The sequence below is a fragment of the Alligator mississippiensis genome, chromosome 7 (genome assembly GCF_030867095.1).
Source record: "Alligator mississippiensis isolate rAllMis1 chromosome 7, rAllMis1, whole genome shotgun sequence".
Taxonomy (NCBI): domain Eukaryota; kingdom Metazoa; phylum Chordata; order Crocodylia; family Alligatoridae; genus Alligator; species Alligator mississippiensis.
In genome coordinates, this window is record NC_081830.1 from 38,256,505 (window position 1) to 38,282,246 (window position 25,742).

Consider the following 25,742-nt stretch of genomic DNA (forward strand, 5'->3'; position numbering starts at 1 on the left):
GCCCTTGAGATGGCCCTCCAATACCAGGACCGTGGCTGGGAGAGGAAGCTTGTACTGTATCTGCTGGCTCCAGCTTTGTTTGTACCAAGGACTCATGTTACACAGTCATTTTAGTAGCTTTCCCCAGTACTAAAAAAAAATAAACCAGTTGATAAAGGTCAAGGCTATGAAAGACTCCATTTCCACTGTTTGCAGAGATCATCAAACATTAACTGGACAAGCAGTGTCTCCTCCCTGTCATGCCCCAGAAGGGGAGAGGGAAACAATCTCACAGGGATCAGTGGGAAGTCTCCCTTGCACCACACATTCATGTGAAGAGTCTCTCAACCATCATCAAAGGAAACAAAGTCAGAGGAACCGCAATAGCAGGAGCCAGACAGAGCACACACCATCTTAAGATGTCTGAGAAAGGTAAAGTCATGCAAAGAGGTGAGTAGGGAGAAATGCTTTTCTTCTCCTGAAGATTCAGTTAAGGACCGTTTAATCCTTGTGGGCCAGAAGCTTCCTGCTGGGACTAGACATGGAGTCAGCAAGCCTATGCTAGAAGGATTAAAATAGGCAATAATATGAGAGGAAACCAACAGGGTGTCCTGATCTGGAGCTCATTTGAATGCTGGCAATTAGCACAGACAGGGCCTGCTGGCCTTACCATTTCCAGAAAGACTTCAGAAAGACTTCAGAAGCTTCCTTCAAACACTTACTAATCCAGCAAGAGAGGTCTTCCCCTCACAGCTCGCTGACGCTATTGTCTTGGCCTCTGCACATGGTCAACAAGCCCGTTGGTGTGCACACAGCTGCGAGAGCTGTAGGCTGAGCAGCCCTCAGCATGGCTCAGCCATGGAATAGATGGAGTCTGCTTTGGAGAAAGATGTGAATATCCCATGCACGCTGATGTGCCTGTGTGTGCAGGTGCCTGTGCCAGCCTATTCCTTCCCATGTCAGTGTATGGGAAAGCCCTTCTTCAAAGCATAAGGTGAAAACTGGCAACTATAACCCCAGCCTTATAGGGGCCAAATCCTGATCCTATGGAAGTTAATGGCAAACCAATCTGGCCAAGACCTAAAACAACCTAGGAATTAATAAGCACCAGTACACTGGGCATGAGATTTAGGGCTGTGTTGAAATGTAGGTCTGAGAGGAAGGGTGCTCTGTGCACCATGCGCAGGGCTAGAAGATCTAGGGTCAATTCTGGCTCTGTGTGACTGTGCACAGACTCACTTACTTTTCTAGGTCTCTGCCCCCTATCAGTAACTTGGGGCACTAATCTTTTCCCCTCCCCACCTCATCAGTGCCTCTCCTTTTTAGCCTAAAAGATCTTTGAGGCAGGGGCTGTCTGCTGCATACTTCTATCAGAGACCTTTGGAAGCTCTTGAGAGGAAAATGATATTGGCCAAGAAGTGCTGGGGAATCAGTCCTGCTAGAGTCCAACAATGTTTTATCTAGTCATGCCTTTTGAGATGACTCGTTCCTCCAAATCACCCTCTGAAGAACAGTATCCCATTGCCAGGTTCTCTCCCCTTCTGGGGGCCAGAATTGGAGCAGTCGGACCATATAACTTGCTCCTTGAATGCCCCATGCTCTCAGAGTCTAACTCTATTTGCCATTCTCTTGCAACCCCACCAAGGCACAGCCAGAGCAGAAGCTGGGTTCAAGGTCACGACGGTGAGGAGTACCAGGGTGGTACTGGATAACACCATCTGCCCAGCAGAAATCCTCATCAATGATGGCAAGATAGTCAGCATTCTGCCCGGGAAGAGCAGAACCTATGCCAGTGGAGAGAAGGCAAGTACAGACCAACATGCTACATTCATAGATGTTAGGAAGATATAAACACCTTGGCACCAGAGCCAGCAGGGAATGTTTGTGCTGTATTGGTTGACCAGGTACAGCAGTCTGAAAGAGTAAAGAGCTCTTTCATGTAAGAGCATCTGGCCCAAGATTTCTCTCCGCCTAGGGTTCCTGTCACTCAAGCCAGGTGGGCATAAACTGGGCACATAACCCCTTTTCTCTTCATGTGGAGGTGCTGGTACAATGTGGGACTGCTGCCCCAGGCAGAGAGAGTTGCAGGAAGGTAGCCCTGAACCAGACATCACAGGGATGTAGAGAGGAGGCTCCTTTGACAAGATTTGGGAACAAGTGTTTGCTAGGTCATAAGCAGGGAGCAACTCCAACTCACACTGCTGCACACTGCCTCTCCCCCAAAAATATCTCCCCTATATTCCTTGAGGAGTAAAATAATGTATCTCATTGACTCCGTATAAGGGAGGAACAGTCAAACTGGCTGGGTACGTAGTGACTAAAGCAGGCAGCTCGTGCCAGGGCCATACATCCTGCAATGTTCTAATCTCGGTTCCCTCAGGGATGAACTTTGGGCCATCTGCCCAACCACCTTTATCAGCAACCTGCTCCTGATTAGAGCCCAGACAATTACTCTTAGCAAATAAACCACTGTATTAAATTCTGCTTCTTTTCCTGCTTGCAATTTTCCCGTGAGCAGTTTGCAGCTTTCACAGGTGGATTTGTTACTCTAACTAGCTCACTCAGTATGTGTTGGTCACCATTCTGTTTAATGCTCATTAGACATTTGAGCCGTCTTTTGGACTGGGCACAAAGGTCACATAATTTATTTCTCTCTTCTGATTGGATGAAGAACTTTTAGTCATTTTATTACAAGTCCTTGCATTTTCAAACGGTCAATTTGCTTTCTTCAAATAAAAACATATTTCCCTGAATGTTCCTTCCAGCAAGCCACATGCCTGGGGATATTCATGGAAAGCAGATACCAAAAGTGTTTGCAAAATATTCCAGTCAATCCATGTAGGAAACATGACTCACCGGGCTGTATTTTAGAGTTTGCTTTTAAGATCAAGCAACTGAGCTCTCCCTGTGCATTATCACAGTATTCCATTACTTTATAAAGAGTTATCACACTGCAGCCTGGGGGAGGTAGAGTCTAAGAGATCCAAGATTGGAGTAGCAAGTTGTTGCAAAGGAAGATGTGGACTGACAGAGAAATGTGCAGATGCTTTTTTAGCCATGCCTCGCTCCATCTCACTGTCCCAGATTCTGCTCTGGATTACTCTAGTCAACCATTACATTATCAAGGGCAACACAGACTAGAGAGAACTGTGGTCAGAAATCTAGACAGAACCTGAAGGAGGCTGCCCAACTCCAGACAGTGTCAGTTTACCTGCTGTAGAATTCAAGGGCCTGATGGATAGGGTGTCCATATGTCCTGGTCTGGCCATGACAGTCCCAGATTTTGGAGGCTGTCTCAATGTCACAGACATTGGAAAAAAAATTAAGCAAAAGCCCCGGGTTGGTGCAAACCAGGAGTCAGAAGTCAGGAGCCAAGCACATGCAGGTGGGTTTGCACCAATCTAAGACTTTTTCTTCCATTTTTCCAGGGCTGCTCTCTTGTCCAGATGCCACTAGGCTGCGAGAAGAATTGCTTGCATGGTAGATTGGGGGGGAGGAGGGAAGAGCCGCAGGGGTGTGTGTGTGTGTGTGCACGAACTACACTGTCCTGCCCAGCCCTACTCCTTGGAGCCATGGGTCAGGGGGTTGTGTTGGCACCCCCTAGGGCCCCTCCCTTATCCCAGATTTCCCTCAAATTATTATGGTCACTCTACTAATGAAGCTTTGCAGATTTTTAGAAGCCAACAATCTGGTCCAAAACTTTCAGAGATTAAAAATTGTTAGAATTTGGAACCAACTATTAAAAACATGGTAACTGCATTTAAACCAATGCCAGATCCTGAGTTGATGTCAGCCAGCATAACTCTATCAACTTCAATGGCACCAATTTACTCTGAACCAATTGCATTAGACTGATGCAAGTAAGACTGAAATCAGTTGCCTGGAATTTGGTGCAAGTTAAAACAAGTTGGTTCTAAAACTAGGAGTCTGATTTTGGACTGGATACAAAACAGCTTGGAGAGTTTCGCTTGTCTACATAGACATCAAGTTAGGCTTTGATCTTGGTGACACAAGCGTAAAATGTTCAGAGATAGTTAGCTGGGTTAGTCTGAAGTCAAGCAGAAGGCAAGGCAGACTAACTGGCTCAGAGACATGAGCTTTTGTAGGCAACAGCCTACTTCATCAGGTGCTATGAATGGACTAAACTGTGTCCCTGTAATATTCTTCACTTACTTAAGGGGAAATTTCTCCAGATGTACACCGGTGTCCTTGAGACTAAGAGCTGTCCCAGGATGTATTTAACTGAGCTGTTTTCTCTTTACCTTGTTGCCAACTCTTAGAAAGTCATCCCCAGGCTAAGTTTCTGGCAAGTTTCTTGGTCTCGTCGTTCCAGTCCATACAACCATTCCCATGAACACTCTAGTTATGCCACACTATCGTAGGTTCAGAAATCTGTGACAAGAGAAAAAGCACCGGGAGCTAAAACCAGAAAACTGTGAATGCTTTGGGCTAAATTCCCAACTGGTGTTGTGCAAGTACATTCAGCACTACATGAGCTGCACCTATTTACACTTCCTGGACATCTGGGTCCAAATTCATGTCAGTTTAGCTTGGGCTGAACTGAACCTTGGGCCTGAACTTTGGTGCAGTAATCTAAAGGTATGTTGACATTGCCTCTTGACCAGCACAAGAGAAAAGAGCACCCATGTCCCATGCATACTACGCCCCAAGCAAAATAGGAACATATGACTGGAGATGGCCCCATAACCAAGGCCAGCCTCTTGAGCATGCAGGCAACTGTTAACCAAAGAACTCCCCTCCAAATGCTCACCCACAACTATGAGGAAGCTTCCTTGGAGTGGCATTTGGCACATGCTAACAAACTCACTGCCTTGGGTGTGTTTATTGGCACACACCCAGCACCATACTTGGGATAGCAACATCGCCTATACTGTATAATTCATGGAATGGCTGTGCCATGTCCTAGTCCTTTGATGGTGAGGGTATGCCTCATTTCATGAGGCACAGAACCAGTGTCTCTTTCTAGCCCCCAGTCATGAACATATAGCCCTGACATGACAGCTCAGAGGTTAGTGCAGAGGAACATTTTCTAAGAAGCTCCTTCTTGCCCATGTCACTTGCATGTATCTTTTTCTAGGTTAGAAGGCCAAAGGAAACTTGTCATCATCTCCTTGACCTCTTGCATCACAAGGGCCCCTGCATTTTTGCACTTGTTAGATGAACTGAAGATGTAGAATCAGCCTTTGCACCTCTGATTCACCCTTACCATTAATTTGCTGATGCAAATCCTGCCCATACAGATGATATCTGCCAAAGCAAAGATTTCCTTTTGCAAATTTGGCCTTTGGTAATTACAACCATGGAATACGATTTGCATTAACACCAAATGGAAGTCTTTGCAAGGTCTAGAGCACAGGAGTAAGCTGGTGACATAGCAATGAAACAAGGATGGATTAGAATCAAATTGTCATGTCACATCAAGGAGAAGGCAGGGTAGATTTGCACCTTATAGATTAACCAATGTAGATATATACAGCACAAGCTTCAGAGACTTGAAGCTCACTTCATCAGGTGCTGTGAAAGGATTTGCAGAAAGCAGAATAAAAGGAGACAAAAAATTAGAATACAAACCACAGGGGACGGGGACAGTGGGAGGAGGTGGGAATGAGGGGCAGTGCTGGAAGAGGCAAACTAAGAAGCAGTAAAGCCATCGGAACAAAGGAGTCACTAAAGTTAACCCAGGTAATGTGTAAGAATGCATAGTTTCCATTTAAACCATACTTAATACAGTCCAGTCTGTGAATGATTTCTTCTTCTACAATTTCCCACTCAAATCAGTTTTTAAGTTTGCTGTCTGAGAACAGGCACCTTCAGGTCAGCAATGAAGTGTCCAGGGAGGTCCAAGTGTTCTGCCAGAGGCCTACATGTCTTTCTGCAGCTGATGTCAGAGTGGTGTCCTTTATTTCTATCATGTAGGGATCACCTAGTCTGTCTAATGTAGACAGTAGAAGGGCACTGTAAGCAGGTGATGGCATTGTTTCATAGTTTCATAGTTGGTAGGGTCGGAAGGGACCTGAGCAGATCATCAAGTCCGACCCCCTGCCATGGCAGGAAAAAGTACTGGAGTCAAACGACCCCAGCAAGGTGTTCATTTAACCTCCTCTTAAAGACCCCCAGGGTAGGAGCCAGCACCACTTCACTTGGAAGTTGGTTCCAGATCCTAGCCACCCTGACAGTGAAGTAGCGCCTCCTGATGTCTAGTCTGAATCTACCCTCTGCCAGCTTGTGACCGTTATTTCTAGTCACTCCTGGTAGTGCTCAGGGGAACAGGGACTCCCCCAATGCCTGCTGGTTCCCTCTGACTAGTCTGTAACAGGCCACTAGATCCCCCCTCAGTCTTCTCTTGTGGAGGCTGAACAGGTTCAGGTCCCTTAGCCTCTCCTCGTAGGGCCTGCCCTGCTGACCCCTGATCATGCTAGTGACCCTCCTCTGAACCCTCTCCATGCTGTCCACATCCCTCCTGAAGTGCGGTGCCCAGAACTGGACGCAGTACTCCAACTGCGGTCTGACCAGTGTCGCATAGAGGGGGAGGATCACCTCCTTGGACCTGCTTGAGATGCATCTGTGGATGCAGGACGAGGTACGGTTGGCCTTCCTGACCGCGTCCCCACACTGTTGGCCCATGTTCATTTTGGCATCAGTAATGACTTCAAGATCCTTTTCTGCCTCTGCACTGATGCGAAGGGAGTTCCCCAGCCTGTAGGTATGCTGCTGGTTCTTCCTCCCCAGGTGCATTACCCTGCACTTGTCAGTGTTGAAACCCATCCTGTTCTCATCTGCCCACCCCTGTAACCTGTCTAGGTCCAATTGCAGCCTATTTCTCCCTTCTAGCGTGCCCACATCCTCCCACATCTTAGTGTCATCAGCAAATTTGAATAGGGTGCTTTTTACCCCCTTGTCCAAGTCACTGATGAAGATTTTGAACAGCGTGGGTCTGAGGACCAAGCCCTGGGGGACCCCACTGCCCACATCCCTCCAGGTCGAAAATGACCCATCCACCACCACTTTCTGGGTGCGACCCTCCAGCCAGTTAGTGACCCATTTGACTGTGTAGTTGTCGACGCCACAGTCCCCTAGTTTTTTAATGAGAATGGAGTGAGAGACAGTGTCAAAGGCCTTCCTGAAGTCCAGAAAGACTACGTCCACTGCAACCCCCGTGTCTAAGGATTTTGTAACCTAGTCATAGAAGGCCACCAGGTTGGTCTGACAGGACCTGCCTCTAATGGACCCATGTTGGTTGCCCCTAAGCATAATCTCCCCTGCTGGCCCCTCACGGACATGTGCCAAGATAATTCTCTCAAAAAGCTTACCCAGGACTGAGGTAAGACTAACTGGCCTATAGTTTCCTGGGTCCTCCTTCCTCCCTTTTTTGAAAATGGGAACCACATTGGCCCTTTTCCAGTCCTCTGGCACCACACCAGAGCACCACAAGTGCTCGTAAAGCCATGCCAAGAGTCCCGCAATGACCTCTACTAATTCCCTCAGCACTCGGGTGGAGATCATTAGGACCAGCTGATTTAAATACGTCCAGTCCCTCCAGAAGTTCCCTGACTAGATCCTCACTGACCCTAGACCTGGGTGCGCCTCACTCGGGGCCTGAGGGGGTCCCGGCAGACAGGCTGATCTGGTCCCTGCCCAGGAAAATGAAGACAAAGAAATTGTTAAATAGGTTAGCTTTATCGTCTGGTGCGACAACCAGATTTCCTAGCGTGTCTTGCAGCGGCCCCACATTACCCGGCACCTTCTTTTTACCCGCTATGTATTTAAAAAAGGACTTCTTGTTGTCCTTGATCCGGGTAGCTAGTCCCAGTTCCATCTTAGCCTTGGCCTTCCTGACTGCCCCCCTGCATCCCCGAGCAACCGAGGTATAGTCCTCCCTGGTGGTGGCCCCTCCCTTCCATTGGGTGTACGCCTCCTTTTTAGCTAGGAGACGTTTCTGTATGCTTTTCGTGAGCCAAGGGGGCTTTTGTGCCCTCTTGCCCCCTGTGATCCTTGTTGGGATTACCTCCCTTCGAGCTTGGAGGATTGTCTCCTTAAGGAATGACCGCTCTTCTTGGACACCCGACTCCTCTCCCCTCCGGGACCTCAGTACTTCCCCAACTATTCTTCTTACCTCATTGAAGTCTGTCATCCTGAAGTCGAGGGCTGCTGCCTTACTGCAGGCTTTTGCCAGCTTGCGCTGGTTGATCAAATCCAGCAGGCAATGATCGCTGTCACCCAGGTGGTCGAGCACCTGCAGCCCCCTCACGGGGTCGTCACCTGTGGCCAGCACCAGATCCAACAAGGTGTTTCCCCTGGTGGGGCTGTGCTCCCCCTACGTGAGTGGTCAGACCTGGCTGACTGCTCTTCCCAGCAGATGTCTGAAAAGTTCAGGTCACCCATGATGACCACGTCTTTTGACCTAACTACCTCCGTGAGGTGACTTAAGAATTCCCGGTCTAGCTCTTCCCCTTGGTTGGGTGTCCCGTAGTAAACCCCCACCGTTAAGTCCCTTTCCCCTTTAAGTCCCTTTATGACATTGGTGGAGTTGCAAGTAAAAGAGCTTTGGATATTATACTCCTTGTTATTAGGTCCAGTGGTGATGTGGTCTGCATTTATGTTGGGGGCCTAGAAGGCATCTAGGTCCATTGCAAGGCCTGGTGCCTTGGTGAGACTGGGAGTTGGGTAGCCTGTTGTTTGAGAGTGGTTGTTTGAGGCTAGGGAATCGAAGCCAGGACCGGTTTGTCCACATGACTCTGTTGTCCTTGTCCCAGGGTTGGTACTGTAGCGGGTCAGAGTCTGGTTCTATTGATCTGAGTGGCTACAGTTTTGGGGATTGTATTGTAGTTGTAGGAATTCCTGCTTCAGATCTTTCAGATATATACCCCATCACATCAAGACCTAGTGAGCATCCTAAGCACTTTCCCATGGGCCCAGATAAGCATTGAAGAAAGGACCATCCAGTCACAAGGCCATAGTGCCCACAATAGTATAATGCCTCTCAGTGAAGCAAATAGGGTCTGTGCTCTCCCATCCCAAGAGGCCTCAACCCCCCAGCCTCCTGCATGCAGGAAACCAGACCCTTTAAATGCAAAATAGTCATTTAAAGATGGAGACCCTCTGGCTTTGTATTACAAGCCAAGCTGATTCTCCTTCATTTCCCTTCTCTCTGCAGGTGCTGGACGTTGGAGATCTGGTGGTTATGCCTGGAATCATAGACCCTCACATCCATGCCTGTGAGCCAGGGCACACAGTCTTGGAGAGTTACTCTTCTGCAACAAAGGCTGCAGCTGCAGGAGGCATCACAACCATTGTGGACATGCCCATGTACGGTACTAGGGAGAGGGGGAAGAGCATGTTAATACCATTCCTAGTGCATGGGAAAGTAATGGCTGGTGCTGAGGGCACAATACACACATAGATTCACCCTTGGATCTTAAAAGTTTGAGAGAAGAAGAAAGTGGCTTTTCACTTTACACAGTACACCTGAGTCCACGGGGTCTTGGACCCCTGCATGGTCTTTGCATGGCTAGTCAGCCTGTCCCAGCCCCTTCTGAACTGCACAGGTGTCTCTCAAATTCAGTGGGAGCTGGAGCATAGCCCTTCCAGACCAGGGGTCAGATCCTCAGCTGGTGTGAAGAGTGAAGTCCTGCCAGTTTACACAAGCAGGTGTCTGGCCCCAGGACTCCAATCTGTTGGGTAGAGGAGGTGTGAGGGCACCACTCTGGTTAACTGTTCCCAAGAACTGAATTACTCTAGGTGTGAAGGCAAATGGGTACAGACTGTTAGACACCTCCCAAGTCAAGGAAACACCAGCCTTTGCTGTAAAAAGTCCTTTTATGTGCAATTGAGTGAAATCTGTTTCCAGCTTCTCTCCTGACAACCATATTTGCAGTGTGAGAACAACCTCCCTCCAGGCCTCAGCTCCAAGCTACAATGGCAATAACTATGTGGAGGAGCTCTAGGATCTTGTACCTCCACTGCCTTCAGACCCTCAGGGCTAAATGTGGTTCAGCTGCGCTCTCTAATGGCCACTTTTAGCTCCTGCAGGTATTGATGCTTTTCCAGTGGGCCAAAGGGAAATGCTTTATTAATAGATTACTCTGAGGGATGGAGGAGGAGACACCTCCTTAGCATTGATTCTGATGTCCATTCACAGGGCTGATGACTGCTGCTCCTAAACCTTACTCAATCGGAGGGGGCCCTGCAGGAAGGGAAGTCTGTGGGGATGGTGACAAAAAGTCTGTTTTGATAGGGGGCCTGGGAAACACAACTCATATGTCAAAAGTGAGGAGTCAGGAAGAAGAATATCTGCTGGGGATTATCATTTTAAATGCGCCTCTGTTTTGATGGCTCTGGACCCCATTTTGCCTTGCCAGTCCTGCCTCCCCTCCCCCTGCCCTCTATCCCCAGCCCATTACATCATTGTTCATTCTCTCTCTCTCTTCCAGCTCTACACCCAAAAACCTACCCAGACCTCACCCAAACCAAGGTCTCCTCACCCCTCCTCACTCCAGTACTCATGGCTCTAGTCATGGACTCCATGCCAAGAAGATGTTTGCACTGGGATAACCTGTCCTATCTTTGTGCCTTCCAGGAACTGTCTTCCCCCAACCACAACTATGGCAAACTTTGATGCCAAGCTGAAGTCTGCCAGAGGACAGTGCCACGTGGATGTAGCCTTCTGGGGTGGTGTCATCCCTGGAAACCAGGTCAGTGGTGGTTATTCAGGAATGCAATTGCACATACTTCCAGTAAGACAGGGAGCAAGGACAGAGCCCAGGTCTTGGCCACTCTCTGGATAATTCAAGGGCAGGGATCCAGCTGCACTATTGTTCCAAAAAGCAAAGCTCCATGGGCCAGGTGCTCAGTGCCTACCAGAAGTTCAGACCTGCTCAGCACCCACTGCCAACCCAGTATGCTGAGCAGGCTTGAAAGTGTGGTCTGGACCCAACAAAGAAATATCACTTATGAACCAAAGGTCATGACATACAGCAAGGGAAGCTGATCAGGCTAAACAGGTCTTCCTCTCAGCTGAGTTAAACACCCTGTAGGCACTCACAACAGTGATACTTACTGGTAAAACTCCCATTTGCTTCAACAGGGCAGTTAGCCTCATCTCCCTTGAAGGCTTAGAGGAGACTCTGACTTAGGTTCTTGTCCATGTTAAAGAGTCTGGGCTGGTCCAGCAAGCAGCTGTTGGAAGGCACATGCTGGTTCACTCCATCCTCAAGGTTATCAGTAGTGGAGCAGTCCAAATCAAGAGTGATCATAATAATCCTTCAATCCCGAATACATCAGGAAAACACCTTGAGATTGTCAGTGATGGCCAAGTGAAACAGCTGCGACATGGCTATCAGTGCAAGTCAGACCTGCAGCCTGGGGCATGAAAGATTTGCCCATGGAAGGGTGCTCCAACCTTCAAAGTCAACTGGAATTTGACCATAACAAACTACTGGCTTTAGCCACTGTGAAGCAAGCTTGTTCAACAGGCATGCAAAATCACTGGAAAGGCCTGAGCTTCCCACACCCTGTGAACAGCACTCAGTGTGTCAAACATTGGCTTGAATCTGGTTTGTGTTGCTGGAACACCCTGAAGCCCTGACTGTGTGTCAGGGGCTTGATACCTTGACAACATAGAACATTACATGTGTCTCAGTTGCTTAAGTTATCTGCAGTGGGCCTGACCAGCACTTGAGCATTAGGGCTCAAGAGGCAACACCTGTAAATGCTTTGTATGGCCATCCCCATGTCCAAAGTGATACCAAAACCAGAATGAAGCCTTTTGAATTGCTGTAGGATGAGCTCCTGCCGATGCTGCAAGCTGGAGTCCCAGGGTTCAAGTGCTTCCTGACTGGATGTAGTGACAATGAGTTCCCCAGTGTCTGCCTCCAAGACCTGCACATGGTAATGAATGAACTTGAAGGCACAGAGTGTGTTCTCTTGGTAAGCATCCCTGCCCAAGCCCCTCAATCCCGTCTCTTCTAGTCCTAGTCCCTGTTTACAGCCTCTCCCCGGACTCAACCCTCAATGACACCAGATTGGAAAAGCATCATTTTACATGCATGTAGCTTAGGCATAATTGACAGCACAAAGAAGAGGGTGGAACAGGACAGGATTGGCCTATCTGTTTAGGGTTCAGCAAGGATCCCCTACTGCATAGGTCAGGGGCTCAAAGGACAGGTGCTTCACCATTGCCTCAGACAAGCATGGAGGGAAGGCATTAGACATTCGGAATGGTATTAGATGGGCAGCTTCCTACCCCAACCACATTAACCTGCCTCACTGTTTGGCTTTGCTTTCCAGTTCCACGCAGAGCAGGATCTGGGCCAGTGGGAACCTGTGGCAGAGGGTATGTGGTAAGGACTCAGATAGGGAGTTAAGGCCATACCATAAGGCTTGTCCTCAGCTACACATCCTAAGAAAACAAATGGACCCAACTCTCATTACACCAAGGGCCTGTAACAGGCAGGGATCCCTCCTGCTCAGTCTATGGAGTCCACAGCAAACTTGTCCTCAGCCAGTCCCACCACCACCCTTCCTGAGGTCCAAGCTGCTTTTAGACAACCTCTAGCACCAATCCGGACAGCTAAACCCACATGACTCTCTTCTGCTACCAATGCATAACAAGTTCACAGGGCCAATTTTACACTGACCTGAGCTGGACCTGCAAGGCCTAATTGTCCCTCTCCACACCCCAGCACCTACTCAACCTTCATTGGGCACTAGACACCCAACCAATCTCACCCTTGGTAATTACTGCCCAAAGGTACACCATACAGATATTTGCAGCACCCAAGCACACTGCTGCCCTTTCCCTCAGCAGACTCAACCATATTGCCCTTCAGGGTGAGGGAACCCAGACCTATCCAGCTCCACTAAATCCTAGTACAGGCCTCTAAATGACTATAAGAATTGTCCAACAGACTGTATTCTCCTCCCAGCAATCAACAGCCTCTGAATCCCTCCCTACAGCCATTAAGGCAAACATCCTCACCTCCATCCTACTTCAGCTCACAGCCACCTGTCCTTGGCTACTTTGCTCCACAGCCTTCCCTGGTCCCCTGTGCCCCCATTGGGAGCCACCCAGTGTCATCTTCCAGGGAGCTCCTACATCATCAACTGAAAAGATACAAGTGAGCTGCCTTCCTGGTTTGCACCCCTTTATAGTCCCAGGGAGCAAAGCCCCAAGTAGGCAGACTGCCCTTAAAGGGACATTCCTGAGGACTGTAAAGGTGCATCCTTGTGCACCTAAGTGATGGGATTAGAAGGCCCCCGTCACAAGCCCCTTTAACTTCACCTGTGCAGGGTGTACACACAAGTGTGTGTGTGAGTGTGTGTGTGTGTGTGTGTGTGCATGTGCATGTGTATGCACACACACACACACACACACACACACACACACAAGTTCAAGAGGCAGAAAGAAGTACATTGCAAGGAAGAGCCTGCTGGTGGTTCACAGATGACATCTCAATAGATTTAACCTTTCCTGGGTAGCTCAGCACTCCTGACACATCATGGGTCAAAGTCCCAAACAGAGCAAGCAGCTCACTAAGAACAGCAGCAAATGAGCATAAATGCCATGTGCCTCTGTATGCAAAAATATAGCTCTCTTTCCATCCTCCTCCCTGTGTCTGTGCAGACCCAGCTGAGTACAAGTCCTTCCTGGACTCCTGCCCTGATGCCATGGAAGTAGATGCCATCCACACCATTGCTGACCTCTGCCTCCAGTACAAGTAAGAAATAGCCTGTTTACAAACTCTCCCTTTCTCAGAGAGGGGGCTGGCTGGTGGGGAGGAGGGTGTGTGGGTGCTGTGGAGACAGCAGTTTGAGTCTCTGAAGTTCCCCTCTGCAGGCCTCAATGATTTAGGTTTTAGCTGTCACTGTATTAAAAAAAAAGGGTTCTTTAGCCACTTTCCTTGCAGTGGTCACCCTGGGAATGTAAACTAATGTCAACTGATCACTGGGACCTATCCAGATCCACAGGCTCAACTGACCAGGCTGCCCCCTGGTTCAGCAACCCACCTGGAGGCTCTGCTCTCCAGTTGCAAAAGCCAAGGAGGGAAACCACAAGCTCAGTGAAAAAGCAGTGTAATGCTCTCACAATCTCTCCTGACAGGATGCCCTGCCACATTGTTCACCTCTCCTCTGCTCAAGCCCTGCCCATCATCAGGGAGGCTCGTAAGAAGGGTGCACCACTCACTGTGGAGACAGCACACCACTACCTCACCCTGACCTCTGAACACATCCCACCTGGAGGCACCTACTACAAGTGCCGCCCCCCTATCCGGGGCAAGAACAACCGGGTAATGGGGTGCACTGGTTGCTCCTTTGTGAAGTCTTATCTCAAAAAAATCAAATATTGTAAACATAACAAAAGTCGGGAAATGAGGACACCAGCAATGACAGAGAAAAAGGCAACCTTTTATGAATAGACAGGAAAAATCAGCTTGGGCTAATAGGGCAGCTGCTTTAATATCTATAGTTCCCACTTTCTTTTTAGTCCTGGTGCTCAGTCTCATGCTCCAGGCTGCTCTTTAGCTCATGCTTCTGTCACCATATTGTGAATAAGGATTGCCTAGAACAATGGTTTTCAACTGTAAACCCCTCGGGGTCCACAGACTATGTCTAAGGGGTCCATGAAAGATGACTATTATCAATCAAAAGTATGTGAATACCCACACTTATAATTCAAAGGGGTCCGCACCTCCATTTAAAATTTTTTAGGGGCCCACAAATGAAAAAAGGTTGAAAACCACTGCCTTAGAGCAAGCACGGTGCCATCTTGGGAGGCGGTTGTGAGGTGAATGTCAGAAGTAGAGGGTTGCAGCATCTAGCTGCTACATGAACAAGGCTTAAACAAAGGTTTCAGACATAGCAACAGAGACAGAGATAGATTTGGGATGTGTGGTGGAAGGGAAAGGGGTGGGATTAGCGGTAGTCTATGGGACAGTAAGAACAGAAAGGATTGCTATATGACTACACATGTGATCAGAGGGTTTGAAGTTGGACAGAAAACTCAGGTTCGTTACACAAAGCCCCACCAGATGAATCATGTGATAGATGATGAAGACACTCAATGTTAGACGAAAGAGGGAAAGGCTAAGGTCACATCTCTAATGGGCACTGACAGGGCATGAACGACGCGTGTCCCCAGAGGCTGGTCAGGCACAGTGACCGCCCACAGGTGGAAGCACTTTTGGCGGCAGGGGCATGGCAGCAGCAAGCGGGGAGCTCCTGCAGGCAGCCACAGTGGTGTTAGCAGTGGGGGCAGGCCAAGGTGTAGGCGGCGGTGGCAGCAGTCGGGGAGTGAACACCAACTGCCCGCAGGCAGCGTCAACATCAGTGGTGCTTTTCACAGGGGGTGCACCGCCAATCTCAGGGGGTGCACGTGCACCCATGTGCACCCCCTACATGTTGCCAGTGTGACAGGGTGAAGAGAACGTACCGCCAAAGGAGCTGCCAGATAAGCTGTAGAGGCAGCAGGAAAGTGCAAAGTCTCTGAAGTCAAAGGAATACAGTTTCTGGAAAGATTAAGTAGTCACCAGTGTCAGCAGAGGCAGTGGGTAGCTCAAAAAGGTTATAGAGAAAGAGGCCCTTAGCTTTGCACTATTGCCAGCTCTCGTGAGTTTATATGTACTTCTGGCACATTATTCAGTTGCAATACGGGTAGGGACCTACCGAATTCATGGCGAAAGTAGAGTGAGCAATGGCTCCTTTAATCCTGCATGTTCCTCCTGCATGCACCTTGCCCTACCTCCCACTGCTGCTGGTTAGCGGAGTACCCCACCACTCCCTCCTGATCAGCAGGGAAGCTAAAACCACAATTTTAAACTTGGCACCATTTTTGTTTCCCCACCAGTCAGCAGCAAACAGCAGGGCCATCAGGGGCCCCCCAGCCAATCGGTGGCAGGAGGCAAAAACAGCACCATATTTAAAACCATAGTTTTCTCCTCCCTGCTGAACAGAAGCAAGTCACAAGTGGGTCCCCTCCACCAATCAACAGGAGGTGGGGTGCAGGGGAACCTGCAAGATTAAAAGAGCCACGGTGCACCCCATTTCCACCATGAATTTGGTAGGTCCCTAAATATGGGATAAGCAGGGATAAAAAGGAGACAACGCTGGAACTCAAGCTGTACAGAGTTTGCTTGCTTGTGTCTTCTAGTAGTTTCATAAATGTTTGCCATTTAAGAGGGACTCTGCTCCTGGATGTCATGGCAGGATGAATCAGGAATTCTGAGTGGAATAATGATCCCTGCCTGCTAAGTGAAGCAAATCTTTGCCTGCTTTCAGAAAGCCATTCTCTAGCTTCCACAGGAGGAGGAGGAGAGCTTGATCTAGCCAGCAGTGGAGTTAACCTTTCCCTTTCTCTGGGCTCTAGGAGCAGCTCTGGGCAGCTCTGCAAGAAGGGCTGATTGATATGGTTGTCTCAGCACACAATCCCTGCCCACCAGACCTGAAACACCTGGATGAAGGAGATTTTTTCAAGGCCCAAGGAGGGATTTCCTCACTGCAGTTTGGTGAGATGATATGGACCGAGCAGCCTGGCTGTACTGAGTCAGGGAGATGCAGGGTATACCTACCAGACCTTAGAGTCATCTTAGGCTCTGGGGCTGCAAGAGAAGCCAGTTCTGATACTCCTGATGATTTCATTCATTGTGCTCTGTCTATTCTGCTTTCCCACCTCCTCCTCTCTCCCCATCTAATGCTTCCCTATCCCTCCAAAGCTGAAGTGATGTCTAGCACAGCCATCTGCTTTGTTCTTTCCTCTTCATCCTCTCAGCACCAGATACAGCATCCTGCTATTTGAGCAGCTCCCACTTATGATGGACTAGTCAGGTCACTCCTGCACATGTGGCTCTTGAGTGCTTTCTGTTTTCTTTGCCCCAGGGAAGAAGCTTGCTTCTATGTTTAGACATTAATTCCAATGTGCTGCATTGAAAGGTTTTTACTCTCGGGGAAACTGAAGGATGTGCACCTGGCACTTGGAAAGAAAAGCAGTAAGGTTTGTGCTCAGAAATTTACCCAGGGCAGGTTGGCAGAGGCATGGGGAAGAAGTTTGCACAGCATCTGCCCAATGGTTGATCATTAGTCATTGATATTAGGCCCTTTTTGGCAAAAAACAATTAATGCAGCCACAGCTTTAAAAAAAGGCTGATCAGATGAAGTATATAACTTTCCACTTTCTCAGCCTCAGAAACCATAGGCAACAGCAAGCCACATAACCAGAACCGACTCATTTAACATCTGTGACCTATGTATGCATGTCCTGACTGTTGTTGGAAACCACATGCAGGGCTCCCTCTGTTCTGGACCTCAGCAAAATCCAGGGGATTCTCCCTTCATGACCTGGTGCAACTGATGTGCACACGTCCTGCTGCTCTGAGCAGACTGGAAGACCAGAAGGGGTCACTGAGGCCAGGAATGGATGCTGATTTGGTGATCTGGGATCCGGACAAGGAGTTTGAGGTACTGATGGGGAAGGAGTTGGGCAGAGAGATGCACTTAAGGGGCATGTGAATAGGCTAAGAAAGCAGTGCAATAACAGATGGGAAAATGGAATGAGAGCTTGGCTTGAGGTGTTCTTATAAGCAGGGATCCTGGTTTTCTCTGATTTAAAAAAAAAAATCTTCAATTTTTGGTTTTAAAAAAGTAACCCAAAATCCACATTTTTGGGTGATTAAAATGAAACACCGCTGTATATGCATCTATATAAACCAAAAATAGGGGATTTTTTTTTAATAAAAAAAACCCAGGATCCCTGCTTATAACATTCCACTGAAATGCAAACACACTGCCATAATTCATGAGAGGGCAAATCTGATGGACTTGGATCTGGAGAGGATCTTTCGGTGCCAGCTTCTTTCATCTGTGACCCATTACACTGAGATGTTACATGAACTTCAGTTTCTTTTCCCTCTTGAGGAGGTCCAGGACGATGACATTTAAAACTGCCTTTTTTATGGAGTAGCACAGATGCTCGCAGTTCAGGATCCATTATCGAATCCATCTAAGTGTCTCCTCTCTCAATTTTTAGGTGAAGAGAAACATGATTCACCATAAGAACAAGGTACAAAAATCGTTGACATTTTCTGTTCACATAATGCACCTCTCTTCCCCCAAGCATAATGTAACTCTTTTATATATGGTAACCTGTACCACTGCCTCCTATGTAATATGCACATTCTGTGGCTTCCATTTCCAGGGATAGGGGTACAAAAAGGAAGGGTATCAGACACTGTTGGGATTCCAGATTCCATCTGGATTTAGTCAGGGCGCAACTAATGTTGTCCAGAAATGTATCCCAGAGGTCTACCTTTTGGAGGTGAAAGGGTGTTCACCTTCCATGCCAGTTGTCCCAAACAGAAACTCCTGCTAAAACATTATGATTCAGACGTTTGCCTGAACTGTTTGCCATGCTTTTGTTGTAGCTAACCCCGTATCTTGGCTTCCGGCTTTGTGGAGAGGTGTTTGCTACTCTTGTACGTGGCAGATTGGCTTATCTGAAAGGGAAGTTCTCAACCAAGCCACAGGGAGATCTGCTTGTGACTCAGAGAAACACATCCATAAGAATCACCTCCCCATACTACTGAAAGGAAAGGAGGAGAGGGAGGACCACGAGACCAACTAAACCTATGAGAAGCTCCAATACAGATCTGGAAAGAGAAGAGGACTCCTTGGGGTGGGTAGGAGAGGGAAAAGCCATGGAAGCAGAGGGAATGGCAGTTTCCTTAGTGTGCTTACATAAACTCATACCTGAAACAAAAAGAGCCAGTGTGTAGCTATAGACATTACCTGATCTGGTGCTCAGCTACTGAAGGAATCAGAAGCTCCACTGGTTCAACTGATGTGGTCTGGCTGCTGTGACACCAGGGCAGGTTACAGTGTCCTGCAGCAACAATTTGGCTAACCCTCACTACTTCAGTTCCCCAAGAAGGACATGAAGTAGGACTGATGGCAGAGGGGGCAAAAGGGTCAGGGAAAATGAATCAGGAAAATCCTCTTGTCTTTTCTCCTAATGTCCCACACTTGCAATATATAATTGAGTCCCTCACTTGCAATATATAATCCCCATGACTGGACACACTGGCTGCTGACAGATATGGGGAAAAAAAACTGCTTTACCAGAAAAAGCAGTACATTAGTTCAACTCAGCTCTGCATCATCTGTGTAAGCCACGTGCTTCAGCGGGGCTTTTTGGCGCTTTTATCTAAGAGCTGATTCAATCAGCTCTTAGATAAAAATGCTAAAAAAGCCCCGCTGAAGCACCCAATCTATACAGAAATTGGGCGAGCCAGGTCAAGCTAATGCAATGGCTCTTGTGGACATGTACTAGGTTTGGTGATTAGTCAGTTTATTAACATCCACCTAACTTTAACTGCTAGCTCATCCTAGAAGGTTCTGCAGTAGGCAACAGCTAGATCTGTTGGCTAGAAGCTGAGGTCAGCAAAGCTCAAATTGGAAATAAAAGAGGCAAATGTTTAACAGCAAGGGTAAACTGACCACCGGAGTGAATTTCTACAGCCCGGAATAATTTCCTCCCCACTTGGAACCTTCAGATGAAGACTGGATGCTTGTCACGAACATAGGCTTTAGTTCTACCTGCAACTGCAGTATATGACTTGGGTAGAACTAGCTGGGTAAAATTCTCCAGCCTGCATGCTATATGTGAGGTCAGTGCAGATCATTGCATTGGTTCTTTTAAAGCATATGAATAATTCATTATTCTGTTCAACTATTTTTTGCATACAATCTAATTAGCCTTTGTTTGCTGTAGGCCTGCTCTGTGGCTGGGCCATTCACCTCCCATTCTTCTCTATGACAGAATGCAGCTATTGTTAAATCATGAATAGTCAGGGTGGCTGGTACTCCCTGGGCTGCTGCTGCTAGGAAGAAACACCTTTAATGAAGAAGATACCAAGGCTACAATAGTGACTGACTATCAAGACTCCTATAAGGGGTCATATGTTCCTTCTCTTTGTCAGAGCCCTACCATGATATTGCCCTTGGTGATTAAGATAGGAAAAGAATTAGAACAGACTGTTAAAATGATGGAACTGTAAGCAGGTTGCCTGGCCTAGTGGTGGCTGCAGGGAGGCTTTGCTCCCTGAGGAGCGCTTCAGGCTGTCCTCCCAAATTAAGCAGTCTTTTAAGAAACAAACAATGCAAGAAACAAAATCCTATTGTCCTGTCGTGGAACGGGGGGAGAGCCCGTTTGGTTCTGGCCACATCACAGTAGCACCTCTATGCAGGAAGCATAGCTTACTGCCTCCTGCTCTTCAAACTGTTCCTTCACCATCTCTCTCCACTCTCCTCTGGGGCTTTTAAGATCCCAGTGAGTCAATGCCTTACCTGCAGCTTCTCCACAGCTGAAGCTAGTCAACAGGCCTGGCCACCCCCTCTGAAGGGGAGAGACCAGGCTATTACAAGGCAAACTGTATAATCTAATTTATCACTCTTTTCCTAAGTAAGTCCTGATCCAAGGCCCATGACAATGAAAATGTAGAAAATGGATTTCAGCCGCTATTGGAACAGGCCCTTATTGATGCATCAAATATCCTGATTGATTTATTTTTATCAAGCACAGAACATTTCTGCCTTTTCTCCAAAACACTTGTGTTTTGATGAAAAGTTGACATTTTCATAGAAAATGCTTTCCATGAAAATTGTTTGATTGAAAACACATTTTTTCATCATGAAACAATTCAAATGGGGGGGAGGGGGAACAAAGCTAGTTCCATTTGGTAGCTAAGAATTCATTCAGTAGTCTCTCGTCAGCCCTGGAGCATGGTCTATGTCACTTGATTTAAGCAGCAAATTACTAAAGATCTTCCTAAACATGACCTAGCCTAACAGCCCCTCCTACACCTTTAGCTATCTTCCTGAAACCTACCATTAAAAATCATGGATTCACTGACCTTACTGGCATCATCAGAAGGAAGCAAACACCAGTAAAACTCTGGGGGACTTATCCTATGAATGGGAGGCAGGGCTTCGTAGCCTGGATAAAGGTCAGCCATTCAGTTGGCAGCCAGCTCTGGTGCTGTGCCCAAGACCTGATTACAAGGAGGCCAAGCTGCACAAAGTGAGCACCAGGCTCAGTGCCACTTTCAAATGAGAGCAGGGAAACCTGGGCAGGATACTGGGCCTGCTGGAAACCCCGAGCACTGCCACCTGCCAGTGACATGAATTTGGGCCCCTGCTCCTTTGTGGTGAGGCAGTGATGCTGCTACTGTCATTCCTACTGCAAATGGCTGTCACCAGGACCATCATCTTCCCAAGGGACAGCAAACAAGCAAAACAGTCTCAGTAGCTCAGCCCTGAATCCTGCTTACAGGGTGGTCCTGCTGCTTAAGTGTCAGATGAGCCAGCTAGTCCCACCTGCAGGTCAGAAAAATGCCTAAACGAGCTAAAAGCATGGAGGTCTCTGTCTCCAGAGCCCTTTTTCTTCACCTCTGTTTCACTGGCTATTGCTCCTCTCTCCTCATGGCTTGTCCATCTCTGGTCCCCTACTTCTCCTTCTGGAATCTAGAAAACGGAGACAGAGGATATCACACATAGCTGGGAGATGGGGCTGCAGGCAGGATTTTCCTTCATTTTGCTTCTTACCAGAAACTGGTGCCACATCTGTCTTGTATCTGTAGAGTGGTGGGGGCAAAAAATCAAGTGGCTTGGCTGTTGATGTCTGGGGGACGTAGAAAGGGAGTAAGGTGGGCCCAGATCCTAGACACAATGCCTTCATTTTAAAGACTTCAGGGAGCTCAAAACTATCCATTCATCTTTTGTGTCTTAACTCTTGTCATCTTTTTATCTCTGGGTACTGAAAGTGGAGGTAGTCAGCAGATCTCCACCCTCTGCCCCTTCCCTTCCACCTCCACCCCTGGAACTCGAAATTAGAACATCACACCTTTCAACCACCCACATAAGTTGACCTTTCACACCCACTGAATTGACCCTGGCAGGCAGACTCAAATGTGTCCTCTAATTTACAGCCAGTTACCTGTACCCACAAAGTGACTTAGCATGTTTCAAAAGCATGCTACTCAAACATCTCAAAACAGAGATAAGCACAGACCACTGCACTTAAACACAAAAACAGAGAACTGCTCAACAACCTGCTGGACTACTACTTACATGTGCTGTCCACCACCTCCATTCCTCCACCAAGCAAAACAACCCATCAAAATACTTTGAAGGACACATCCAACCTCCTCAACCTATTTTAACACACACAGGGCAGATGTAACACTGAATGCATAGTGCAATTTGAGGGGCATTCCCTAAGCCAGACTAAGAGGTTGAAAAGCTGATAGAGACACAGCCACCCTCATCTCCAGTTCTCCATACTGGCCAGTTCATTTTGCTTATACCTCTTCTGGTTTGGGTCATTCTTCAGCTCCAGCTGTCCTTCAGAGAGCTGAAAGAGTATCCAAGCAGAGACAGCATATTTGCAACAGAGTTCAAAGCCCCCTTGAAAAACAAATGTATAGATAGCACAGTACCACACACCAAACTACACATGTAGCCCGGGTACACTGTGGGGGGGTGCCCTGTCCTCCAATAACCAAATAACTTACAACCTATACAACACAATTAACACATAGGGATATTAACCTATATAACCCAAGTAAATTAACAATAACATTTCTATAAATCTTCACAAATAACAATACCAATATACACACTGAGACATTAAAACACATAAACCATGTAAACCCACTTAAAGAATACCCCTAGCCATATAGCCCTTAACAGGACAACCTCAAAATAGGGAGTGCACTCGGCCCCTCCCTGAGGGTTTCCCTGATGCCCCACCCCTTTAGGGCCCTGGGATGTGGACACGCCCCTCCCGCAATAGAGGGTGGAGGTGCCAGACCCTCCTCACTGGTATCAGCTTCCCCTGTGGGACCTGCTTCCCCAGCGACTCACATTTCCTCTCTGGAGAAGTCAAGGCTTGTCCCCTGGTGGCCGATCCCTCAAGAGCCTCTCCCCAGCAGTGCCTTCAGCTCTCCTTGACGGCCTGGTGCCCTACACTGGGCACCCAGGGCTGTCTCGCATGGGAGCCAAGCCCTTGCAGGCTCTGACTGCCTGGTCTCACACCAGGGGTTCTCCCCTTTCCCGGGCCCTGCTCTGGACACCAGAGCTCTTTTAGTTAAAAGTGGTGCTGCACTGCAGGGCTCCGGTCACTTGGCCTAGGGCTGGGACTAACATGAGCAGCCGCGAGCTGCTCTTTGTGGCAGTTCTCCATGCTCCGACCTGTGCACCAGGTGAGGCCCAAGCAGCCATGAGCTGCTTCCAGGGCCAGCTCTCCGTGTGCTGATCTGCACACCATGCGGGGCCCGAGCAGCCTCGAGCTACTCCCAGGGTCAGCTCCTTGTGCCAATATGTATACCAACTGCCCAGCTGCTTGCTGGGTTCGCAGGCTCAAGCCGCCTCAAGCTGCTCCTAGAGCCTGATCCCCATCCACTGATTTGTGCACTGCTGAAGCTCAAGCAGGGTCCTGAGGGTAGCCGTCTCTGAAGCTCCTCTCTCCTCGTTATCTCTCGTCATATCTCTCCAGCCTGCTGAGCATGCTCCCCTTTTATACTCTTCAGGGGCTCCACCCCCGAAGTTCTCCAGACCTGGCTGGTGCAGTTCTGATTCAGGTCCAGCTGCTCCTTGCCCCCTCGCTTTGGAAAAGGGCAGGGCATTGCTTCCCTTGTGCTGCCTCTGGATTGGTGAGTGGGCTCCACCAATCAAACAGCAGACCCTCGATCCTGGGATTCAACCCAAGCTCTGAAAAGGTAAGCCTGCTACATACAGAAGGGCACACTCACCAAACGGATACAGGGGAAGTGTCCCAAATCCATTCTAAAGAAACATTGGTTTGAAAGAACAACATACAACATGGGGACATCGCTAAAAACCAAACTGAGGAACCAAATTAAATTAAGAGCATTATGCCCAATAAAGGAAGAGTTAAGCCTGGGCTGCAGCCTATAGCAGTTCACCACGGGGAAAGATACCAATGAAAGAGGGTAGGGGGCAGGGGAAACGTGCCCCTGCTTCCAGGGGTGTTGCTCTTCGACGTGACTTATGAACAAAGGTAAGCACATTAGGAGCTGAGATCAGACCCCATCTACAGGGATCTGCCAGAGATACCCTGTCAGAGAGACCCAAAGTCAGAGAGCAGAACCTCTTTGCTTCAATGCCTATTTCACTGTCATGCTTTCTCCCTTCCTCATCAATTGTTCTTTGCATGTCTGGGCTCAACCTCCCAGTTACTGAAAACAGAGACAAAGCCTAGGTATACATCAGGAGCCTTGAGAATGGGACTGTAAGCAGAAACTTCTCCCTCTTGGTTCTTACCAGCAAGAACTGCTCAATCTGTCTTCCTTCTGAGGTGTGGAGTGGTCTGGAGATTTGGCTGGCAAAGTCCAGGTCAGTTCAAAACAGAAAGCAATGGGCTGGGACCCTGGACACAATGGCTAGGGCCACATGATAAATAGGGACTCAAGGACACTTGGACCCTTGCTTAAAGGGTGGTGCTCCTTCCATACAGCTGACTACCCAGGCTTACATGGGCAGCAGTTGGTCTTGGTCAATAGACCAAGCAATGGTGTGCCTGCAGAAGAGTTGGACAGAGACTTCAACCCTCCCATCTGGACAGGCAGGGGCACAAAGACTTAAAATCAGCCTAAACCCCAACATCAAAGAGAGAGGCAACCAAACTCCTGATTACAGGAGGATCCCACACATTAGCAGTGACTGCACCAGAACTGTCTAAGGCAGCGAAGGAGCAGGAGCTTAGACCTGAGTTACAGGCAGCTCACACTGATCAGGGCTTGCAGGAGGACCTGTATCATCTGGAAGCCCGCAGCCCTGTCCCAAAACAAGTGGCCATTATCTCTGATCAGCCTCCCAGAGGAGCAGAATTCCCAGGAAAGGAAGGGCATAAGGCCTGTGCCCTGCTTACAGGGAGGTCCTACCCTCAAAGGACTTGAGAATGGGAGCTTTTTCCCTCAAGAGAGAGGGCTGTGATGGACAGGGCCAGTTAGGAAGGGCTCACTCCCCCAAGCTCACTAAAGGACCTAGACAGATGCCCTAAATGGTGGCAAATTCTGAACCCTGTGACTGCCATGCTGACCAAAGTGTTTGCGGGTGACCTAAACCTCACCGAGGCAGGAAGAGATGGAAAGCTTGCTTGGTACCTTGGGGGAGGAGCAGGGAGAAGTTGATCAAGGTACAGCAAACACTTTCTTTGGCACTGGAAAGGAAAATGATTATATACTGCAGCAGTTTTAAGAACAAAAGGAAAATTTAAAAATGCTTTCACACCCAGCCATTTCACTCTTGCACAACAGCACACTGGCATGAGAAAAGCAATGTTTCCAGGCCAGAGTAAAGAGCTCAGCACAGAAAGGCACTTGAGCTATAGTGTTAACATGTCTTCTTCTGCTCCAAGAGGGCAAGAAGGACAAGACCCCACCCTATGCACAGGGTAGGGTCCCACCGAGTATGGACCCTCAGAAGGAGCAACGGGGAAAGGACATGGACCCTACTCACGGGGTGGTCCTTGGGGCTACCCATGAAGGGCACAAACACAGAGACAGTGAGTGAGGGAGAGCTTACAGACAGTGGCCAACACTTCAGGAGGACCTAGCGCCCCAGGAAGAGGAGGCACAGGACTGGTACCCTCAGTACAGGGCAGCCCAGAGATCCAGGCATGAAGGAATGTCGTGAAGCCAGGTGAGAAAAAGGGCCAGTGCCTGAGCCCATGTTCC

General features: G+C 48.4%; 1 protein-coding gene and 1 long non-coding RNA gene across 3 annotated transcripts in view; one reads left to right on the forward strand and one right to left on the reverse strand.

Moving 5' to 3' along the window:
- LOC109282840 (uncharacterized) overlaps nucleotides 1-25,742 on the reverse strand; it is a 46,602-nt gene that overhangs the window by 8,473 nt on the left and 12,387 nt on the right. Inside the window, exon 2 of the long non-coding RNA XR_009463430.1 lies at nucleotides 4,242-4,371. This is a non-coding gene — a long non-coding RNA (uncharacterized LOC109282840). The remainder of the gene's footprint in view (nucleotides 1-4,241; nucleotides 4,372-25,742) is intronic.
- LOC102572820 (allantoinase, mitochondrial) lies at nucleotides 264-19,701 on the forward strand. 2 transcript variants are annotated; one of them, XM_006276120.4, is made up of 12 exons: nucleotides 264-429; nucleotides 1,625-1,782; nucleotides 9,155-9,306; nucleotides 10,577-10,691; nucleotides 11,779-11,925; nucleotides 12,286-12,331; nucleotides 13,622-13,715; nucleotides 14,099-14,285; nucleotides 16,361-16,499; nucleotides 17,276-17,448; nucleotides 18,017-18,049; nucleotides 18,411-19,701. In XM_006276120.4, exons 1-12 carry the CDS (start codon nucleotides 399-401, stop codon nucleotides 18,570-18,572), a joined length of 1,437 nt encoding a protein of 478 aa, XP_006276182.1. In that variant the 5' UTR covers nucleotides 264-398; the 3' UTR covers nucleotides 18,573-19,701. The 2 variants fall into 2 exon arrangements, with proteins under 2 accessions (XP_006276182.1, XP_014454248.1); XM_014598762.3 differs by having other exon boundaries at nucleotides 265-411.

Coding starts and splice junctions, on each gene's coding strand:
- LOC102572820 (XM_006276120.4), top strand. CDS start 399: ATGTCTGAGAAAGGTAAAGTCATGCAAAGAG. Junction 9,307..10,576: donor ACCATTGTGGACATGCCCAT/GTACGGTACTAG, acceptor TGTGCCTTCCAG/GAACTGTCTTCCCCCAACCA. Junction 13,716..14,098: donor GACCTCTGCCTCCAGTACAA/GTAAGAAATAGC, acceptor CTCTCCTGACAG/GATGCCCTGCCACATTGTTC.